Source organism: Bos javanicus, chromosome 5 (genome assembly GCF_032452875.1).
Source record: "Bos javanicus breed banteng chromosome 5, ARS-OSU_banteng_1.0, whole genome shotgun sequence".
Lineage (NCBI taxonomy): Eukaryota > Metazoa > Chordata > Mammalia > Artiodactyla > Bovidae > Bos > Bos javanicus.
The window spans coordinates 40212660-40232505 of NC_083872.1; the positions used below are offsets into that span (position 1 = coordinate 40212660).

Genomic DNA, 19846 nt, shown 5'->3' on the forward strand with positions numbered 1-19846 from the left:
GGCATTTTAACTCTATCATCTATTTAACACATAGAATTTTAGGAAGAACAAGTGGAGTGGAGAATGTTTTTGCTAGTCCAATATCCTCCTTTTGTTAATAGCACCTGGTGTCCCATTTAAGGGAATCATCCTTTTCCATTTCATGTGGTTCTGGTGAAACTTCTTACAGTGTTCTTGCCACCATCCAGTTATCTAGAAAGATGGCCAGCCTCCTGGGGATAATATGAGTCTTTAATGAGATTTTATACCTGTAATAAGTAGGAAAAAGAATCTCTAGTGCTTTGGAGCCACCAATCAGTAGAATGTAGGGTTGGACCAGTCAGCATCCATGATTCCTGCCACAAGAAGATAGCCTGCCTATGAATGAAACATGTGCACAGGGAGAACCAGAATCATCAGATGGAGAGGTAGCTCTCTGATGACACTATTTAAGCCCTTATACCCAGCCCCTGTATCTCATAGATGCAATTATTTGAGTCAACAAAGTCCTTGTTTGTCTTAAACTTATTTGAGTTGAGTGTTTGTCACTTGCAGCTGAAAGGATTCTAAGTGATTCAAAAGTATTACTCTTACTTTATGGTAAAGGAAACTATCTTCCAAATGTCAACTTACTCATCAAAGGTTTCACAAGGTATCTCATAAGGTAATAACAGAGTTAGAATATGATCACAGGTCTGTCCAACATTCATGATCTTTGCATAACTACATTATAAAAATTTCTAAAGTGTACATACAGTAAAACTCCCTTTTTTGTTGTATAGTTTTATGAGTTTTGATAAATAGATTTGAGTCACTGCCATCAGTTTTGGCACCCTTCAGAAGTTCCCTCCATGCTGCCCCTTTTAGGTCAAACTCTCCTCCTTACTCTTAACGCTTAATAACCACTGACTTGTTCTCTGTCCCTAGAATTTTGCCTTTTCCAGAATGTCATATAAATGGAATCGCAGTCTTTTTTATCTGGCTTTTTCACTTAGCATAATGTATTCTGTTCCATAGTGTTGTATATTATCAACACAAATGTTTTATGAAAGCATCCCTGGAGTCGTTTTTCAGTCTAATCCTCATTAGCATGAGTGGGGCATGTGTGTGTGTGTGTTCAGTTCTCAGTCATGTCTGACTTTTTCCAATCCCAGGAACTACAGGCCACCAGGCTCCTCTGTCCATGGAATTCTCCAGGCAAGAATACTGGAGTGGGTTGCCATTTCCTATTCCAGGGGATCTTCCCAAACACGGGATCAAACCCACATCTCTTGTATCTCCTCTATTGACAGGCACATTCTTTACCCGTGCTTCAGCTGGGAAGTCTGAGCGGGGATATACAGGTTTTAAAAAAAGGAAAAGAGACATATACTGGGGTGAATAGTATTCTAGATTTATGTTCAGTTGGAATCTATGAATGTGACCTTTGTTGGAAATGGGAACTTTTTAGATGTAATCAAATTAAGATGATGTCAAACTGGATTAGGGTGGGCCCTAATCCAATGACTAGTGTTTTTATGAGAAGAGAGAAAATTATTCCTTTATTTATATTTTTTAAACTTTTTTATTTTGTACTGAGGTATAGCTGATTAGCAAACAGCACTGTGATAGTTTCAGGTTAACAACCATGGGATTCACCCTATATATACATGTATCCATTCTCCCCCAACTCCCCTCCCATTCAGGTTGCCACACATCTCAAATTCTGCAATTATCCCTTCCTCCTGTCCTTCACCCCAGCAACCATAAAAAGAGAGAAATTTAAATACAAACGGAGACTGTCACATGACAACAGAAGCAGAGATTGGAGACATGCAGCTGCAAACCGAGAAACACCAAGGATTGCCTCCAACCACAAGAGAGGCACAGAACAGATGCTCCCTCAGAATCCACATGAAACCAATCTTGCTGACACCTTGAATTCCAGCTTCCAGCTTCCAGAAATGTAAGGGAGAGATTTCTGTTGTTTGAAGCCACTCAGTTTGTGGTCATTTGTTGTGGAAAACCTAGGAAACTAATACAAGAAGGTATGAAAGTTAGGGGATTGCTTTTAAGGCAGCTTTCATAAAGCAAAAGAGCCTGACTGAGGACATAGGATAGATTAAGACAAGTTTCTTCACTTCACAGTTTTGCCTTAGGATATGCCCAATTGAATTCAAGAGTCAAATAGTAATAGCATCATGGGTACTGATGCATGTAATTTCTCCAAGCATCAAATTTATTAGTAGTAATTGAAAAGTGAAACCTGTTCTTTAAATGTGATAAACAATGTAGAAACTAATTTTGGCCTCCCTACCCACTAATTTTGAAGTCAACTCATTCATAACCACTCATGTTTCCATTGTGGAAAAAAAAAAATGCTCAAGTTGGAGAAGGGGCACCTTTCAACAATCTTTATATTAGCCATCTCCAGAAGATTAGAGATTCAGGAAATTAGGTATCAAAATTTAACTTTCCATGTTACAAAAAGGGAAAAGAAAAAAATAAAATAAAATCCACATTTCTCTAGAGAGAAAACCTGAAATGCATTTCAGTCTGCTGCATGGATTTTAGACACAAACAAATTAGGGGACAATTTTAACAGACAAAAAGTATATAGCATTTTGACACTTAAGATATAGAACCAAAAGACAAAAAATGAACAAATTAACATTTTAGATAAACCAAGAGAATGGATTTATTTTTAAGAGAATTTAAATTATGTATCCATGATGTTTATATTGTTGATTCAATTTAAAATATCAATTAATCTAACTTGTAATAATGATGAAAACCTGTGATTCTCAAACCTGGGATCCCTTTTAGACTCTCACAAACAACCTAAAAAGATACAGATCCCTATGCCTCACTGCCCAATTTTGATTTGGTAAGCCTGACTGAGGCCTAGGAAATCTATTTTGCTTTTTCAAATTCTCCAGGTTATCCTGATGGACAACCAGGTTTGAGAACAACTAACAAGGAAAATGCACTCACAGAAAGAAGCTTTGATCTCCCAAAGCCTGGAGAATTAGAGATGGGGTCAGTCCTGGGTCAAATACCAAAAGTAAAATATTAGAATGGAAGTAATATAATACTTAGGGTCAAGAAACAGAGGTGGGGTCCAAAAGGGGAACCAGGGTGCAGGGTGGAAGCAAGCTTCATGAAACAGGAAGAGAGGTCAGAATGCCAGTGAGAAATCACAATCAGAACGCAAGGGAGGATGTAAGGAAGAAGGCAGAAACCTCTGGGATTCAGCATTTGAGGTTCAGTCTGGCTCAGGACTCAGAGAAGGCTTCACCTGTACCAGATTCCTGTTTGCACAGCTATGCTTTTAAGTAAATTCCTCCATTAAGAGTATCAGCTCATTCAGGGTTTAAACAGTCTCTTATTTTTTCAGTATCTAACAGCTTGCATTAGTGTCCAGCATAAGATTGAGTGATATGCACTGACCTCTCCATAAATTGAAGACATCTCCCAGGTGATCATATGTCATTGTAATGCTTGTGTGTGCATGTATATATTTTTATGTATATTTTTTTGTAGAACGCTTCAAACATTGAACTGCTGTTTTAATATGTAATATTTTTTCCATGTTATTAAATTTTTAAAGAAAATCCTCTAAAAATGAATTTTCAAATTCAGGTAAATTGAAAGGACAGTTGTTATTTCTTGGGTAACAGTAAGACATTTATTTCTTTATAATTTTTTTTCATTCATAAAAAGGACAAAGCACAGTCCTATGCTACTCCATTGAAAAAAATGATAAAAAATAACTAAAAAAATCAATTCAATATTTATCAGTATCAAATAAAACTACTACCACCTTTCCTTGAAATACAAAGAAACAACAGATGTATCTATCACTATATAAAGTTTAATTAAGAATCTTGTGTCTTAAAGCAGATGATGCATTAGTTTGACAACAGTTTAAACCTGATGGTCCCAGTCAAATTTGTACACGTCTATGAGGAAATGAAAGCTTGAATTATCAGTGTATGAGAGATTTTACTCTATTTTATCTCTGTCACAAATTTAAAATTAAACAAACAACCTTCAAAGTCTGTTTTCTTCTTATCTGTCAGAACCATTTCATGCAAAATCTAACCAGTTTTGCTCTTTATTACCATACATAAGAAAATAAAAGGCAAGCATGCATTTGGCAAAATATTTAGTTGTTGATTATATAAAAATGCCCAACATGGGTCACATTGCAAAAGGAAAACCTCAAAGTGTAACAATGAAAACACAAACATTTGTACAGAAGGCTCACAGAGTATTTGTTTCCCCGAAAGTATGAAGAGATTTTGTTTCTTTTTCAAATAATTAAATATTTTATGAAATCTGGCAATGATCTCAGACCGTTGACATACTTCTACTGGGGAATCATCCCTTTCACTTGTTTTTAAAAAGTTTCATTTTATAACAAAGAGTTAAATGTAAACTAATGAAATATTTATTGGTATTTTCTTAATGAAAGCTCTAAACATTTACACATAGATATATAGTACAAAAATTATACAAATTAAAGAAAAGGGGGTAAAATAGTAATAGATCTATTTTGCTTCCTGTAGATATTTTTATGAACCTATAAGTTATCCTTTCTAAAAAGATAAACTCTATCTCTAATTAGCTAGCAAGGTTGTGCTAATAAAATAGGATTATACCTCTTGAAGCATCAGACATTGCACTATTTCATTAGCCAGCTAATCCTTTATTACTTCTTTCACATCCACACTCAAACACATGTCCGTGCACACCATGGAGAATGAAGAAATGTGCATCTTCCTTTTCAGGACTTATAAAAACCTAAAATACCAACACTTGGGAGATACCACTGCACAGACAAGCTATTTGTCTCCTCCCAGCCTTCTAGTTTTGGATACTCTTCAAAGTACCATTAACAAACCTTGATTTGGTATTTTTAGCCAGTTTTCGGTATTGCATTGAAGCAGGAAATTAATTTAAAACTAAATTTAAAAAATAATGGGGAATACTGTAGTTTTTCCAAGCTACAGGTGATTTCTTGATCCCACACCTTTAATAAAGAAAGGTTTTACTTATAATGAAGCACAAAAACAAAGACACTAGAATATTAGATAATTCTGATATTCACTTAACTGACATTTATTCCTAGCTATGTAAAGCCTGTCACTTCTCAATTAAAAAAATGGAAGCTCTCTACTTTTTAAAATTGATCATTTCACATATGAATAAATACAGCAACATGATGATACTCTATCACAAGAGTTATGATTTTTGAGGTTTGAAATTGATAATAAGAAAAGCATAAAAGAACATCAGAGTAGAATACAAAAGTAAAAAAAAAAAACTTCATACAGTATGTTAATTTTACTATTAAAAAACTAACTTAAAAGAATTACTGATTCTGAAAACCAAATGTTTAGAAAATTACTTGCTTCCAAAATAGGAATACTTATCATAAGTTCTAGAATTTGGTTTTCAATATTCAAAATCTTCCAACTTATTCAATAAAATGATTTGGTATTGGAGATTATGTCTAATTCTTCAGTTCTATTATTTTTTTCTAAGAAAACTCAAAATGTCAAGAATGATAGGGGCCATTCAAAAATATGCAGGACCCAAAACAGAGAGGATAGTACAAGAGACTATAGTACTCTTACATTTACCACATACGATCAACACTTCAACCTCTATTATATTTCACAACTTGTTATTAAATTTAAAGCACCTGTGTATGGTGATTTTACTTTCACTCTACAGCCTATAGTATTGAATTGAACACTGTAACTTGTCCCATTGGATTAAATCATGCAACTGTCACAGAATCAGTTTAAGTGGTTTATAAGGCATATTGGAACGAGTTAAAAACCATTTTATATTCATTTAAAAGTTTATTCTTTTGGATGAAGGGGTTCCTGAATGCCTCAGTCATAACATATGTTGTAAATCAGTTGGATAGTTTGTTAAATTATGATTTATTTGGCTTAGCGTGGAGCCGCAGGGATTGGAAGGAACTGTAGTCATCATAGGGATGAAGGGTGTTCTCTGAGCTGGGCTGGGAAAAGCAGGTTGTCACACCACATTCAGAATTCCAAGTAGACAAGGATGCCAAGGGCAGGCAGCAGGAAGCCGAGAAGACATGGTGATAGGATGGGTGCACCTATAATGCAAATCAAACACGTGCTTATTAGTTCATTGATAACAGTCACTATTGCTCATTTCTTCTGCTTTGGGGAAGACCATATTATGTAACCCTGAAAAACAAGTGTTTCCTTTGAAAAAAATACCAGCTTCTCTTAGTCTTAAGTGACTTAGTAAAAATAAAAATGGTTGATAAAGGATTTTGTGTGTGAAAGTATATGGACTATTTATACCATGAGTTCATATAAATCATTTAAGATAATAAGATCACAAATGTTTCTATTTTGCCTATGATCCAGCAGTCCTAAACTTCTACTAGAAGGCACTAGGTCAAGAAACATACATAAATAAGTGAAAAATCATAAGTAAGCTGTGACACAATAAGATGAAGAGATGCAGCAAAAATGCTAATAATGTTAAACCTGGGGCAATGACATTGAAGGGGAGAAGGGGACAACAGAGGATGAGATGGTTGGATGACATCACCAACTCAATGGACATGAGTTTGAGCAAGCTCTGGGAGTTGGTGATGGACAGGGAAGCCTGGCATACTGCAGTCCATGATGTCACAAAGAGTCAGACATGCTAAGTGACTGAACTGAATGACATCATATGTATACTGGAAGATATTGCATGATTTCATATCCCATATATCAATAGTTTTAAAACATTTAGGGACTTATACACAATGATTTGAGAAATGTATTTTTGATAATAATAATCTATTCAAATTTATATCTAAAGAACAATTGCCCTGAAATATTAATGCTGTGATTTAAGAATAAAAATGATGTGATATTCTATATACTTAACATACATCTTGAACGCCATCTAGAAGGGCTCTTCCTGTGCTAAGGAAATTTATAGGTCTAAGTCCAGCATCACTGGAATTCTTGAGAAAGGGTTGAAAAGTGGGATCAAAAATGTATACTCTTCCTTTCAACTCTCCACAGTTATTAAGAACTCTTTTCAATGACCGCACTGCTGGGAAAAGTGGCAGGCTAAAAATACAGTCAACAGATTGCAAGTATAATAGATTTGTGTCTATTTGTGTAAATATAATAGATTTGGAAGTTCTCTAAATTTGAAACTTTAAGTCATTGTCATCAACGATATCTACAGCTGTCTAAATATCCCTTTCTTTGGAATATTCTCCTTACATTTTGAAAGACTCAAGATTGAAGAGAAGAATCTTTTCTTCAATTTGGTCATTGAAAGCACAGTCATACTCCTTGTAAGGTGGACAATGATTGTGTCTACCTATATTCCGCTATTGCCCTGTTAGCAGCATTTGGTGCTGCATGGAAAAGAGAGAAAACATTATGAGACACACATAAAGGGGTTCTTAGAAGTGAGCAGGGCAGTGAGGGTAAAAGTGGGGCCAGAACAGTAGGCACAATGTAAATGGCCCTCAAGCAGCTGCCTCATTATGGAGATGCTGCATAATAGCACTACCAGTAGCAATGATGACACTAATAATAACTATGATAGCTGCTATTCACTGCTCTATAATTACAAGACAGAAACCACACTGGCCTTTTATGTGTATTGTGGTATTTATACGGTAGTCTAAGATGGTAGAACTTACTATCCTGACTCTATAGATTTGTTATTGTTGTTGTCCAGTCACTCAATCACGTCCGACTTTGCGACACCATGGACTGCAGCATGCCCGGCTTCCCTGTCCTTCATTATCTCCTGAAGTTTGCTCAAACTCATGTCCATTGAATTGGTGATGCCATACAACCATCTCATCATCTGTCACCTCCTTCTCCTCCTGTCCTCAATCTTTCCCAGCATCGGGGTCTTTTCCAGTGAGTCGGCTATTTGCATTAGGTGGCAAAGTACTGGAGCTTCAGCTTTAGCATCAGTCCTTCCAATGAATATTCAGGGTTGATTTCCTTTAGAATTGACTGGTTTGATCTGCTTGAAGTCCAAGCGACTCTCAAGAGTCTTCTCCAGCACAGTATGAAAGCATCAGTTCTTCAGAGCTCAGCCTTTTTTGTGATCCAAAGCTCATATCCATACATGACTACTAGAAAAACCATAGCTTTGACTATATACACATTTGTCGGCAAAGTGATGTCTCTGCTTTTTAAAATGCTGTCTAAGTTTGTCATAGCTTTTCTTCCAAGGAGCAAGTGTCTCTTAATTTCATGCCTGCACTTTACAGATTTTGTAACTCAGATTCAGATAAAATTACTGCTTAAGACCAGTAGCCAGTAGAAGACAGAGCCAGGATTAGATCTCAGATCAGCCTGGCTCCAAAGTCCATGCTCTTTCTACATTGCTGCCACTTTCTACAGATCACTTTGGAAATGAACCAGGTCTAGAAAAGCACTAGAATGCTACATCCTGCACTTCAAGTGTCAAGGCAGAGCACTGAAGGAAAATAAATGGCATAGGGGAAAGTAGAGAGCCTAAGCTGTTTCCAGGGGTATTTGTTCTTGTAGTTTTCCTTCTCTTTTTCTACATAGATATTTTAAAACTATGCTTCAGCACACATATTATTTTATTCAATAAGATGACCAATAATAAACCTCAATCACACAGAAAAATATTAGTTTTCAATGTTTGACCTAATTTAAATGATCTTTCCCAAAGACCTTTGTCTGAGAATGACAGCAGGGTCTCTGAAATGCTCTGTCCTTTGACCACAAATTACATTAGTGATGGGTACACGTTCGTGTATTTGCCTGAATATGTGGGTTGTCTAAGTACAAACTGTGGCAACAGAAAGATGGTTAGTCAACTGTGAATGCCATTTTAAAGTTTTGGTGTTAGTATGAAAACCAAATATAATTTCATAACTTGTGGCTGCAACATCAGGATATTTGATTTATTTAAAATAAACTCTTCAAAGTTTATGTGTGTTATATTTAATTTCTCTAATGGCTCAAGCCTATGTAATTGTGGTCTTCATCTTCAATTCTCTTCCACATTCCAAACAGAAATTAGAGACCTCACTGAATTGCTATTTAAAGTCATTTTAAATGTGGGATCCCCATATTCTTGAGGGGTTTTAAACATATATTCTTTTTTTACCTAACAAAATGTATATAATATTGCTATCAAGAATAATTTCAGTACTTACATGGTTAGTTGTAAACATGTATTTTGCATCAATGCAAGGAGACCTGGATTCGATCCCTGGATTGGGATCATCCCCTTGAGAAGGAAAAGGCTACCCACTCCAGTATTCTGGCCTGGAGAATTCCATGGACTGTATAGTCCATGGTTGCAAAGAGCTGGACACAACTGAGCAACTTTCACTTTCACTGAATATCAAACATGAACAAATCATCAATCTGGTTAATTACTTTTGCCTATAAGAACTCATGTAAAGCCTATTTAGAATACTATGTCATTGGGTTTCTGGATTTTTTTTACTCTTAACTGTCTAGTTACACATTGAGAAGAGAAATTTAAGTAAAAAACAAGCAGTACTTAACAATCTTTTCAGGTTTTATGGTAAGTAGACGGTCACTCCAGGCTTCCTTGGTGGCTTAGTGGTAAAGAATCCACCTGCCAATGCAGGAGATGGGGGTTTGATTAATGGGTGGGGAATATCCCCTGGAGAAGAAAATGGCAACCCACTCCAGTATTCTTTCCTGGGAAATCCCATGGACAGAGGAGCCTAGTGGGTTACAGTCCATGGGGTCACAAAGAGTCAGACATGTCTGAGCGACTGAGTACTGAGCATGAGCATAAGACAGTCTAGTCAGCTTTTAATACAAATGTCTTTTCTGATGCTTAAGTTTGGACATGCTCCAACCCAAGTTGCTAATGTTTGCTATAATTTTCTCCTCATGGTGTCATGCTTTATGTTCACAATTTTTAACATTTTGTGAACATCTTCAGGACAGGGAATATATCCAAATTATATTTTCAGCTGTGTTGTCTAATACCAAGCTCAACATATAGTAATTTAACTATAAAGGTATGATATAAATAATTTTTACAGTTAATATCCCTGAATCTTTTCTGATTGTGGAGTACAAGGTCAGAAAGACAGTAAAGGGGTAAGACATAGGGGTTTAAAGAAGAAGACAAAGACAACCACAGTGACCTGCATCTCTTATCAGAGAAACAATGTTAAAAATCTGCAACATCAGAAAGGCCATGTTTTACTCCTCAGCCCAAAGCGTTCTCCAACTTGTCTTAGTGGGATGTTACTTTGGATTCCTTCACAGTCTTATCCTTGGCCTTGGGATGGGGGAAGAAAGTGTTTTGATAAGATGATTTATCCCCATCTTCATATATATTAGGTGTTTTAGGAATACATCAGTGTGTGTTTGTGTTGAATTCAATAAAACTCCCTCTGGGATAGCAGCAAGTTTGGAGAATGTAACAGTCTGTCTGGGATTGACAATAAAATCAGCTCAGAGGGGAAAAAAAAAAAAACACAACAAAGTGACCTGTCTTTATTCAGGTTAGTTATATGAGAGACAAAGATAATGCCAACTGTGAAACATTTCTAAGATCATGCAGCGACTAGAAAATGCAAGAACAACCCCATCACTGAGTGGCTAGTGTTGACTTACCAATAATATTCCATACCTTCTTTACTCTTCCTATCTTTTACTAGGAACATGCAGCTGGTAAACTACTCTCCCCTCATGATGGGTCCCTGGCATGCTAAGTCACTTTAGTCGTGTCCAGCTCTTTGTGACCCTATGGACTGTAGCCCACCAGGGTCCTCCATCCATGAGATTCTCCAGGCAAGAATACTAGAGTGGGTTGCCATTTCCTTTCCCAGGGGATCTTCCCAACCCAGAGGTTGAACCCATGCCTCCTGCATCTCCTGCATTGGCAGGTGGGTTCTTTACCACTAGCACCACCTGGGAACCCCCATGATGGGTCCCAACCCTCCTTAATTCCTGATACTTCTGGCCTTATCTCAGAAACAGCAAATAACTCGGAACTGACTGCTTCTTCCCTTAGACCCTCCTCTGGATTATTCAGCAAGAACTCAAATCTTACATAAGATGTTTCTCCTTCCTACTTGAGTGGTGCTCCATGACTGTGTTGAGGTGTGTTTCCTTGTTACATCTAGTCAATTACAGATGGTCTGATTGCCTGTCAGAGTACGACTTTGTACTTGGTCTTTGGATGTTTAGATTTTGAGAACAAATAGGCAAATATGAAGGTCTGTAAGCAGGCCACTGTCCTGCCAGGAGATGTAAGGGTATACTAAGAATAGTGTCATGGGGCTCTAGAGCCAAGCAAGGATAATGAAGCCCACATTCTGCCTCTGCTTTCAGTTGGCTAGGTAATCCTGAGCATATTCTTTAATCTTTTTGTGTCCTAGTTCCTTCAAGTAAGAAACAGGGATAATATATCTCATGTCTTTATTGTGAGAAGACATGGAGAAGATGTGTATCGATGGTTCTTAGTGTGTTTTAGCAGGATAACCTTTCTTCAGAAGCAATCATATATGGAAGCTCTTTAACTGAACAAGGAGGGAGAGGGGATGCTTTATTTAAAGATGGGCCTGGGGCAGGGGACCACAGATATTTTTTACCTCCTTTACATTCATGCTGATTCCTGTACTCCCTCAAGCCCATCACTCCAGAAAATGAGTGGCGCTTTGCTTATCACAGTTTGAAAATAGTTGTTTTATGTACAGCACTTCAAAAAAATGCATGGCTGATAGAAAACTCCCATAAATGACAGTGATTGATACATTTGATGTTGTTCATCTCTTTATATAATCCTACATTATATTTTTGAAAAATAGTTGGATAAAACCAAAGGAAAACAATAGAGAAAGCAGGTGTGCCCCCTGCACACAATTTACATTGGAAACCTATATGCCTACCTACTGCTCCCCAGTTACATATTGTGTCCTGTTAGGTCACAAACAGCCCTGAAATGTCCTTTCACATATCAACACCGGACATATTGCACTTTTCTGTAGTTGCCTAGCTCGAGGTGCGGAGAAGGCAATGGCAACCCACTCCAGTATTCTTGCCTGGAAAATCCCATGGGCAGAGGAGCCTGGTGGGCTGCCGTCTATGGGATCGCACAGAGTCGGACACAACTGAAGCGACTTAGCAGCAGCAGCTCAAGGTGATCTCCTCTGTGACATGGTAGTTGGGGATTCTTTATTTTAATTCACTGGAACTCAATGAAGAAAAAGCTGATTTTGCACTGCTTTGGGACAACTAGAGCCAGTTAACTGAACACTTGTGTCTGCCAGATTTCTGGCTTTTATCTCTTCTTCCTTTGCAGATTGCCTCACATTCTCAGACTGACTTCTTCAAGATAGATCAAAGTGTGAAGCTCACAATTATACATTCTTAAAAGCAAAGAGATGATTTTTTTTAACGCCAACTCCAGTGAGAAAACTCTTAAGGAAAGATTCTTATTTGAGAAGTCTGAGCCATACACCTACTATAAGACCAATATTGTGGCTGAGTTAGTGGATTTGTGTGATTGAACTAGATTAGAGCAGGTGCCCATCCCATCCCTCAGTCAATCACTCTGGCCAAGGAGAAGGGTCACTTAAGAAGACATTAACCTTTCTAATCTTAGGTATTAATTAAGAGCTTTGTTTTTGGAGTTAGCTTAAGCAGTTTGGCCTCCTGAATCTATCACTCCCTGGCTGTGTACCCTTTAGAAAATGTTTTGTATGTGTTTACCAATTAGATGTTGTGAGGATTAAGTGAGAAAATGGCACTTATTTTCCTAAATTTTGTGACAGAGGTGGGTGAAAACAAAGTTTAAGGAGGAAAAGCTGTTTCTTACTTTGAAATCCTGACACATAATTTAATATATGAGTGAATTTTCTGACCAAGATCATTTTTTTAAAATATCGCACACTCCAATTTTCTTGCAGGACTTAACACAAAGGATCTGAAGTCTTTTGAGGCAAAAAAAAAAAAAGAAAAGAAAACTATTTAAAATCTGTCTTGACTACTGGGATTTTATTAAATATCCCAGACAAAACAATTATAGATTTGTTATTGGTAAATTAATTTCTGGGCTTTCCATCTTATATGTCTCTCTCTCTTTCATATTCACTCTTACATTTCTAAAGAAGTAGGTAAACCAGTTTTAAAAGTCCTCATAATTATAGCCTCATCATGCCCAAAAATCATATCAAAATTAGATTATTTAGCATGTGCTTGTTGGCCAATAATAGACCATATGTTTACATTTCCCAGCAAATAACCAGACATCACTCTATGTGCTTGCTCCTTTCTCAAGGAGGAAATGCATTCTTACAGTTTAGCATTTCCTGACAGGGGAAAGACTAGAGTCAACGGTAAGGAAAGTATACAACTGCCAGGATAAGTAGCCGGCAAACCATACACCCTTCTTCTGGCCCTTTTCCTGACCCACTATTTTTTTTCTTGCTGACAAATCAAGGGATTTTATTGGGAAATGGTGCCTGGGCAGACAGCAGGAGGGAAAAGAAACCCAGGATTGCCATGCCACATGGTTCACAGTCTCAGTATTTTATGGTGATAGGATTAGTTTCCTGGTTGTCTCTGGCCAATTACTCTGACTCACGCATACATTGCTCAGCCAAGATGGATGCCAACGAAGATTCTGGAAGGTGGTAGGATACGTGGAGTCTCCTTTTGACCTTTCCTGGATTCTTCCAGTTAGTCTACCCTATTTTTGATCCTTGCCTAGAATCTGGTAAAGAATTTTCAATAAAACTCCTGTAACTAATGAGGGTAACCGTAAAATTTACTCTGGGCCATATACCAGAACAGTTATTTTTATAAATTGTCTAAGAAGAATTAAAAGAGATATCTTTTTAAAAGTTAGTTCACTCTGCTAACTCTTGGGGGAAATGTTGAGAAAGTTTTCAATGTTATCTCAATTATTATAAGCATAAATACTTGCCGTTGGTAAAATGGAATAATCTAATCTATTTTTAAGAGTTTCTGGAAAAGAAAAACAAAAAAGAAATAAAAAATTAAAGTGGATTTTTTTCTTTGAGATACTGTAGACTTTTTATATATTTGTTGATTTATTTTTTTGCTTTGAGATCTATTTTATTATAGTGCCTATGTGGTATCAGCTTGCTTATTTTGTGTTTTATAATTTTTTCTCCTTATATCTCTTTCAGATAGCAAAACACTAAGCTGTGTGAAGAAGAGAAAAAGACAATTTAAGACCTATTTATAGTCCTGTCGATAGCTAGTTGTATAACTTAGAGAAAAGAGAAAATTTGGACTCAAAATATGGCTCTGAGGCTGGCATGATCTTTGGGCATTTTACTTGTCAAGGCTATTGATTTTCCTTCTGTAAAATGATAGGGTTCAATATTTTAAGTCCTTTGGTTCTTAGTATGGCTATTAGTATGTGATTCCATGCAAACCATGATTAATTTAAGAATCTCAAGGATTGAGCCATAAACTTTGTAAAGATATTTATTATATTTCTCCTTATCTATGATAATCTAAGTTGATATTTGTTTATATATACATTAAAAGCTTGATTATGTAAGTGATAGTGGTTATGATAGTTCTTTAAAACTGGTGAAACCCACTAATCTTGCTACTCCTATTTGTTTGGCAATTATAAACCCATATGTCAAGCAAAATGGTATTGTTTTTGGCAAGGGTATATGATTTGCTGGCAGCTTTTTCTGGTAGTTGTATACTTTCCTTACGTTGACTCTGGTCCTTTCCCTTTTAGGAAATGCTACATTGCAAGGATGCATTTCCTCTTCAAGAAAGGAGCAAGCATATCTAATAGAGTGATGACTGCTTATTTGCTGGGAAATGTAAACATAACTTTTGTCTATTATTGGCCAACAGTTTAGTTCAGTCGCTCAGTTGTGTCTGAGTCTTTGTGACCCCATGGACTGCAGCACACCAAGCCTCCCTGTTCATCACCAACTCCTGGAGCCTACTGAAACTCATGTCCATTGAGTCGGTGATGCCATCCAACCATCTCATCCTCTGTCGTCCCCTTCTCCTCCTGCCTTCAATCTTTCCCAGCATCAGGGTCTTTTCAAATGAGTCAGTTCTTTGCATCAGGTGGCCAAGGTATTGGAGCTTCAGCTTCAACATCAGTCCTTCCAATTCCAATTCAGGACTGCCAATTCAGGACTGATCTCCTTTAGGATGGACTGGTTGGACCTCCTTGCTGGTTAGGGTTAGGGTTAACAAGCACATGGTGTGTAGCCTAATTTTAATATGACTTTTGGGCAAGATGAGGCTATAATGCTGAGGACTTTTAAAACTGGTTTACCTACTTCTTTAGAAATGTAAGGTGCGGCTTTCACTAAAGCATGAGACTTGGCATTAAGAAAAATTCACTTGAATACTGTTATGTTCACTTGAGTGTGCAACCTCCTGCAAGGTACTGAATATCTCAGAGTCTTCATTTCTTTATCAGCCAAATGGGGAATACTTCCATAGCACAGTATTTATGATAATTAAATGGAAAAAAGTTAAAAATACATAGTAAGCACCATCTCATAATTATGAATTTGAAATATGACATTTGGTGCATTCATTTAAAAATTACTACTTAGTGAATATCTATGAAAATAAACTGAGCATGGGATGAGGCCAAAGAGACTCAGCACTCTCTTCTCTGCTATGCTATAAATTGTTCAACGTATATATAATGGATTTCAGGGGGTTAATTTTTTCCTCAAAATCCTTAACAAATAACTTTCAAGCTTTTGCTTTTTCTTATTCACAAACAACCAGAGCCAGCTTACTGGATCACCTGTGCTTTTGGTGCTGGAAATAGCTCACTGGCAGAATATTCTAACATGGATAGCCCTGGAATAAAACTAACTGGTCATGAAAGTCAATTTTTCTTAAACTTATCAGTGTATATAATCAAAGAAATTCAAATGAAGAAATCCAAAAAAGGAAAGTAGGTAGATACATCTTACTACAAAGCCCACTGAATTTTTTTTAGTTCTTTTTTAAAATAAATTTATTCATAGAGGATCTATTCTGTTTAGGCATCCTTAAAATTATATGACAGATAACCTATTTTTAGCAGATACATATTTGCATGCCTATTTATGGTACTAATATTTGTGGGACAAGTCATCCTCCAGTTCTAGGAAAGGTTAGGTGTCTTGCCTTTTAAATTTGCTTAGAATAGTAGATTTTTCAAGAGATGAGTGCTGAGGATGACACAGAAAATCCTCTGTCAATTGGCACTGTGACCCCTGTAATGGAAACTCCTTCAGTTTTATGTAACTGCTCTGTAGGACCCTAACTAGGCAGCCATCTTTCATCTGGCTGGCCTACCTGGGGGTGGTGTCCAATTCACATGTCAGGTTTCAACAAAGAATAGATGCAGGTTAATTTAAATTTAAATATTACCTCTGCTTTTCTTTCCAAATCAAATCTTCACCTAACAATGAGGAAAACTCCAAAATTTAAATATACAGGTAATGGTAATATAAGAATAAAAATGATTTCTTTAAAATTACTTTATTTATTCATAAGTTTTCTTTAAAACTGGCCCAAGTAATAATATTTGTCCTTAAAAAATATTTGTTAAAAAGATTATTTTTATTTAATTTACTAAGTGCCTGCTGTGTCCAGGAAATTTTTACAACATGTTATTTTGCTTAATTCTTATAATACAGTTAAATTTTGTCTCATTATCCTCATTTACTGAAGAAAGGCTTAAGGGTCAGATTTGTCCACCTAGCAAAAGGCAAAATTGGCTTTTGAACTGAAACCTGGTCCCAATGTTATTTTCTCTACTCCAAAGATGCTACATGAATGCTTCCTTCCATAATGTAATGACTTGAGAGTTAGAAAATATTACGAGTATCCAAACATCTCCATGCCACAGAAGTCAGACTCCAGTCCCCTACTGGTTAAATGTGGTGGTTCAGAGTCACAAATACTTAGACGCGTTCCCAGGGCAAAACCAGAAAAACGTTCTATTTGATTTTTCTTTGCTTTGGGGCTATGACAAATAAGTGACTCACCTGTTTGAGGTGGTATTTTTTTACTTAAGATTTTCCTTTTTAATTCGATCCTGAACTGATATGTCTGTCAGGCTTTGGGGCCTACTGCAAGATTCAGTGTCACCCATCTATCATCAAGGATGAATGGGTGCCTCGCTGTTTTTCCACATACACATGAAGTTCTTATAAGAAATTATCTGAATTCATTGAACCTTCACAATTATTAAAAGGATTATAATCAAGTGAAACTTCTTTTTGTACTTTCACAGAAGAAACAATTTCTCAGCTATTGTAACAACAATCTGAAACAGATATCTAAGGAGTTACTGGCTGAAATCAGCACTAATTACTCTAAAGGATTTATAAGATTTTGTGCTGATTCAGTAGAAGATATAAAAATTTTTCAATAACTTTGGATGACACCTACATGGAATTTTTGTTCTGTTTATATATTTTTAAGAGTTTTTTTTTTTTTTTTTTTTTTCCCCCAGAAGGCTCATTCTTAGTTATGTTTCATGGTGCTAAGCCCTGAAATTTTAAGCTCTTCTAAATTCTTTTTCGGAGAAGGCAATGGCACCCCACTCCAGTACTCTTGCCTGGAAAATCCCATGGATGGAGGAGCCTGGTGGGCTGCAGTCCATGGGGTCGCTAAGAGTCGGACATGACTGAGAGACTTCACTTTCACTTTTCACTTTCATGCATTGGAGAAGGAAATGGCAACCCACTCCAGTGTTCTTGCCTGGAGAATCCCAGGGACGGCAGAGCCTGGTTGGCTGCCGTCTTTGGGGTCGCACAGAGTCGGACACGACTGAAGCGACTTAGCAGCAGCAGCAGCAAATTCTTTTTGGGAGAAGGCAATGGCACCCCACCCCAGTACTCTTGCCTGGAAAATCCCATGGATGGAGGAGCCTGGTAGGCTGCAGTCCATGGGGTCGCACAGAGTTGGACACAACTGAAGCCACTTAGCAGCAGCAGCAAATTCTTTTTAGGTTCACAAAGGACAGGGAAGCCTGGCATACTGCAGTCCATGGGGTCACTAAGAGCCCGATAAGACTTAGTGACTGCATAACAACAACAAAGTGGAAGAAAAGAAGGTTGAATTTCATCACGTGTATGAGGAGTTTATTTTAAAAGTCTACCTAGTAGTTACTCCTTGCTAACCAACAGGAATTCTGGGAAATGCCTTAAGGAACCATTTTGTTTATACTGAACAAGTCAAATTCTTATACAGTGAGTGGCAATTGAAGTTCTTTTGTCAACATCTATTTTTCTAACCAGTATTCTTCCAGTCACTTTATTACAAAATATCTGGAGTAATTATTGACTTTTTCTCCACAAGACTTGCGTCTTGTATCTTGTGTCTTTATGCTTCATGAAAGTGTATTTGCTTTGTGACAGTGTACTGTATACAAAGGCACTGTTAGATGTTGATTGATGATGATATATGAATATGCTTAAAATAACACATGGAGAAGGAAATGGCAACCCACTCCAGTAGTCCTGCCTGGAGAATCCCATGGATTGTAGCCTGTCAGGCTCCTCTGTCTATGGGGTCGCAAGAGTTGGACGTGACTTAGTGACTAAACCACCACCAAAATAACATAACTGTCACGATATTAAGGGAAATATTATAAAATCTAGAAAGAAGTTTGAGACTACTAATTTGCTGTGATATTTATTTCCCCTGGACTGTCCTACCTCTTGTTCCCTTTCCCTGGCTTTTCCATGTTAGGTTCCACATAGGAGCACCACCTCTCTCGGCCTCTACATTATCTGTTTTGTCATTAGTCTTTTTTGCATCCTTCTGAATTACTTAGCTCAGTTAATCATTTGCCATTCATTTTTAATTACTCAGAATGGAAAACACAGAATCATTTTCAAAGGGCTTTTCTTTCTCACTTGCATACACCATCTTGGTCACCACGTATAATTGATTCCATCTCTAAGAGAGCTCTAGAATCTCTCTGCTCCACTGTCTCTCCAGTCTCTCCCATAGTTATCCAGGACTTCATCTCCTCTTACTTAAACACAAGAAAAAGTAAACAGATGAAAAAAGCAATCTACCTCCTTTTCAGTCTGTCTATAACCTATACTCTAACTATATTTACCTTCCTCTACTTTTGGAATCCTCCTTAAAGATACACTGAATGAGATGGCATTTTTATGTGTGCTCAGAGTCAACACTTGTTTCCTCAAACTGAAGTGCTATTTTACCTCCTTTTATACCTGGAAAACACTCACTGATCATAAACGAGTCATTAAAGTATTATTCTTTTAAATAATTGTGCATGAATTTAATTATTTCCTCCTAGGTGTTTGCTGGTGGCTCAGACAGTAAATAATCCACAATCAATGCAGAGACCTGGATTCGATCCCCAGGTTGGGAAGATCCCCTGGCAACCCACTCCAGTGTTCTTGCCTGGAGAATGCCCATGGACAGAGAAGTCTGGTGGGCTACAGTCCAGGGATAGAGATTATCAAGCCTCCTCTCTGCAAAGAGTCAGACAGGACTGAGCAACTACGCACAGCGCAGAGCTTGCTTCTACAACATTTTGTGCTGAAAATTATTTTCTCATCTATCTTATTTTTCTAAGACTTTATGGTTCTTTAAGAACAGAGACCATGTTCTTATTCATCTTCCAACTTCTAGGGACTAAGTTCTACCTAATACACATTTAATGCTCAGTACATTTTTGTTGAATGAGTTACACTAATGGTCCTGCTTTAGAGAGTCCCTCCCCCAGCACTGTAGTTCCACCAAAGATCTCTCTCTCTCTAGACATATCTGAGAAAGATGTAGTACAACAAATTAGTTTTCCTTTCTCCAGGGGATCTTCTCAAACCAGGGAT

At 37.1% G+C, this 19846-nt stretch overlaps 1 protein-coding gene across 2 annotated transcripts in view; it reads right to left on the bottom strand.

The window, feature by feature from the left end:
* Positions 1–3812: 3812 nt before the first annotated feature.
* The window catches only part of CNTN1 (contactin 1), a 409422-nt gene continuing 393388 nt past the window's right edge, over positions 3813–19846 (bottom strand). For both annotated transcript variants that reach the window (XM_061416436.1, XM_061416437.1), the window contains one exon: positions 3813–6100. In XM_061416436.1, coding sequence (XP_061272420.1) covers positions 6024–6100 — 77 coding nt within the window. In that variant the 3' untranslated portion in view covers positions 3813–6023. The remainder of the gene's footprint in view (positions 6101–19846) is intronic.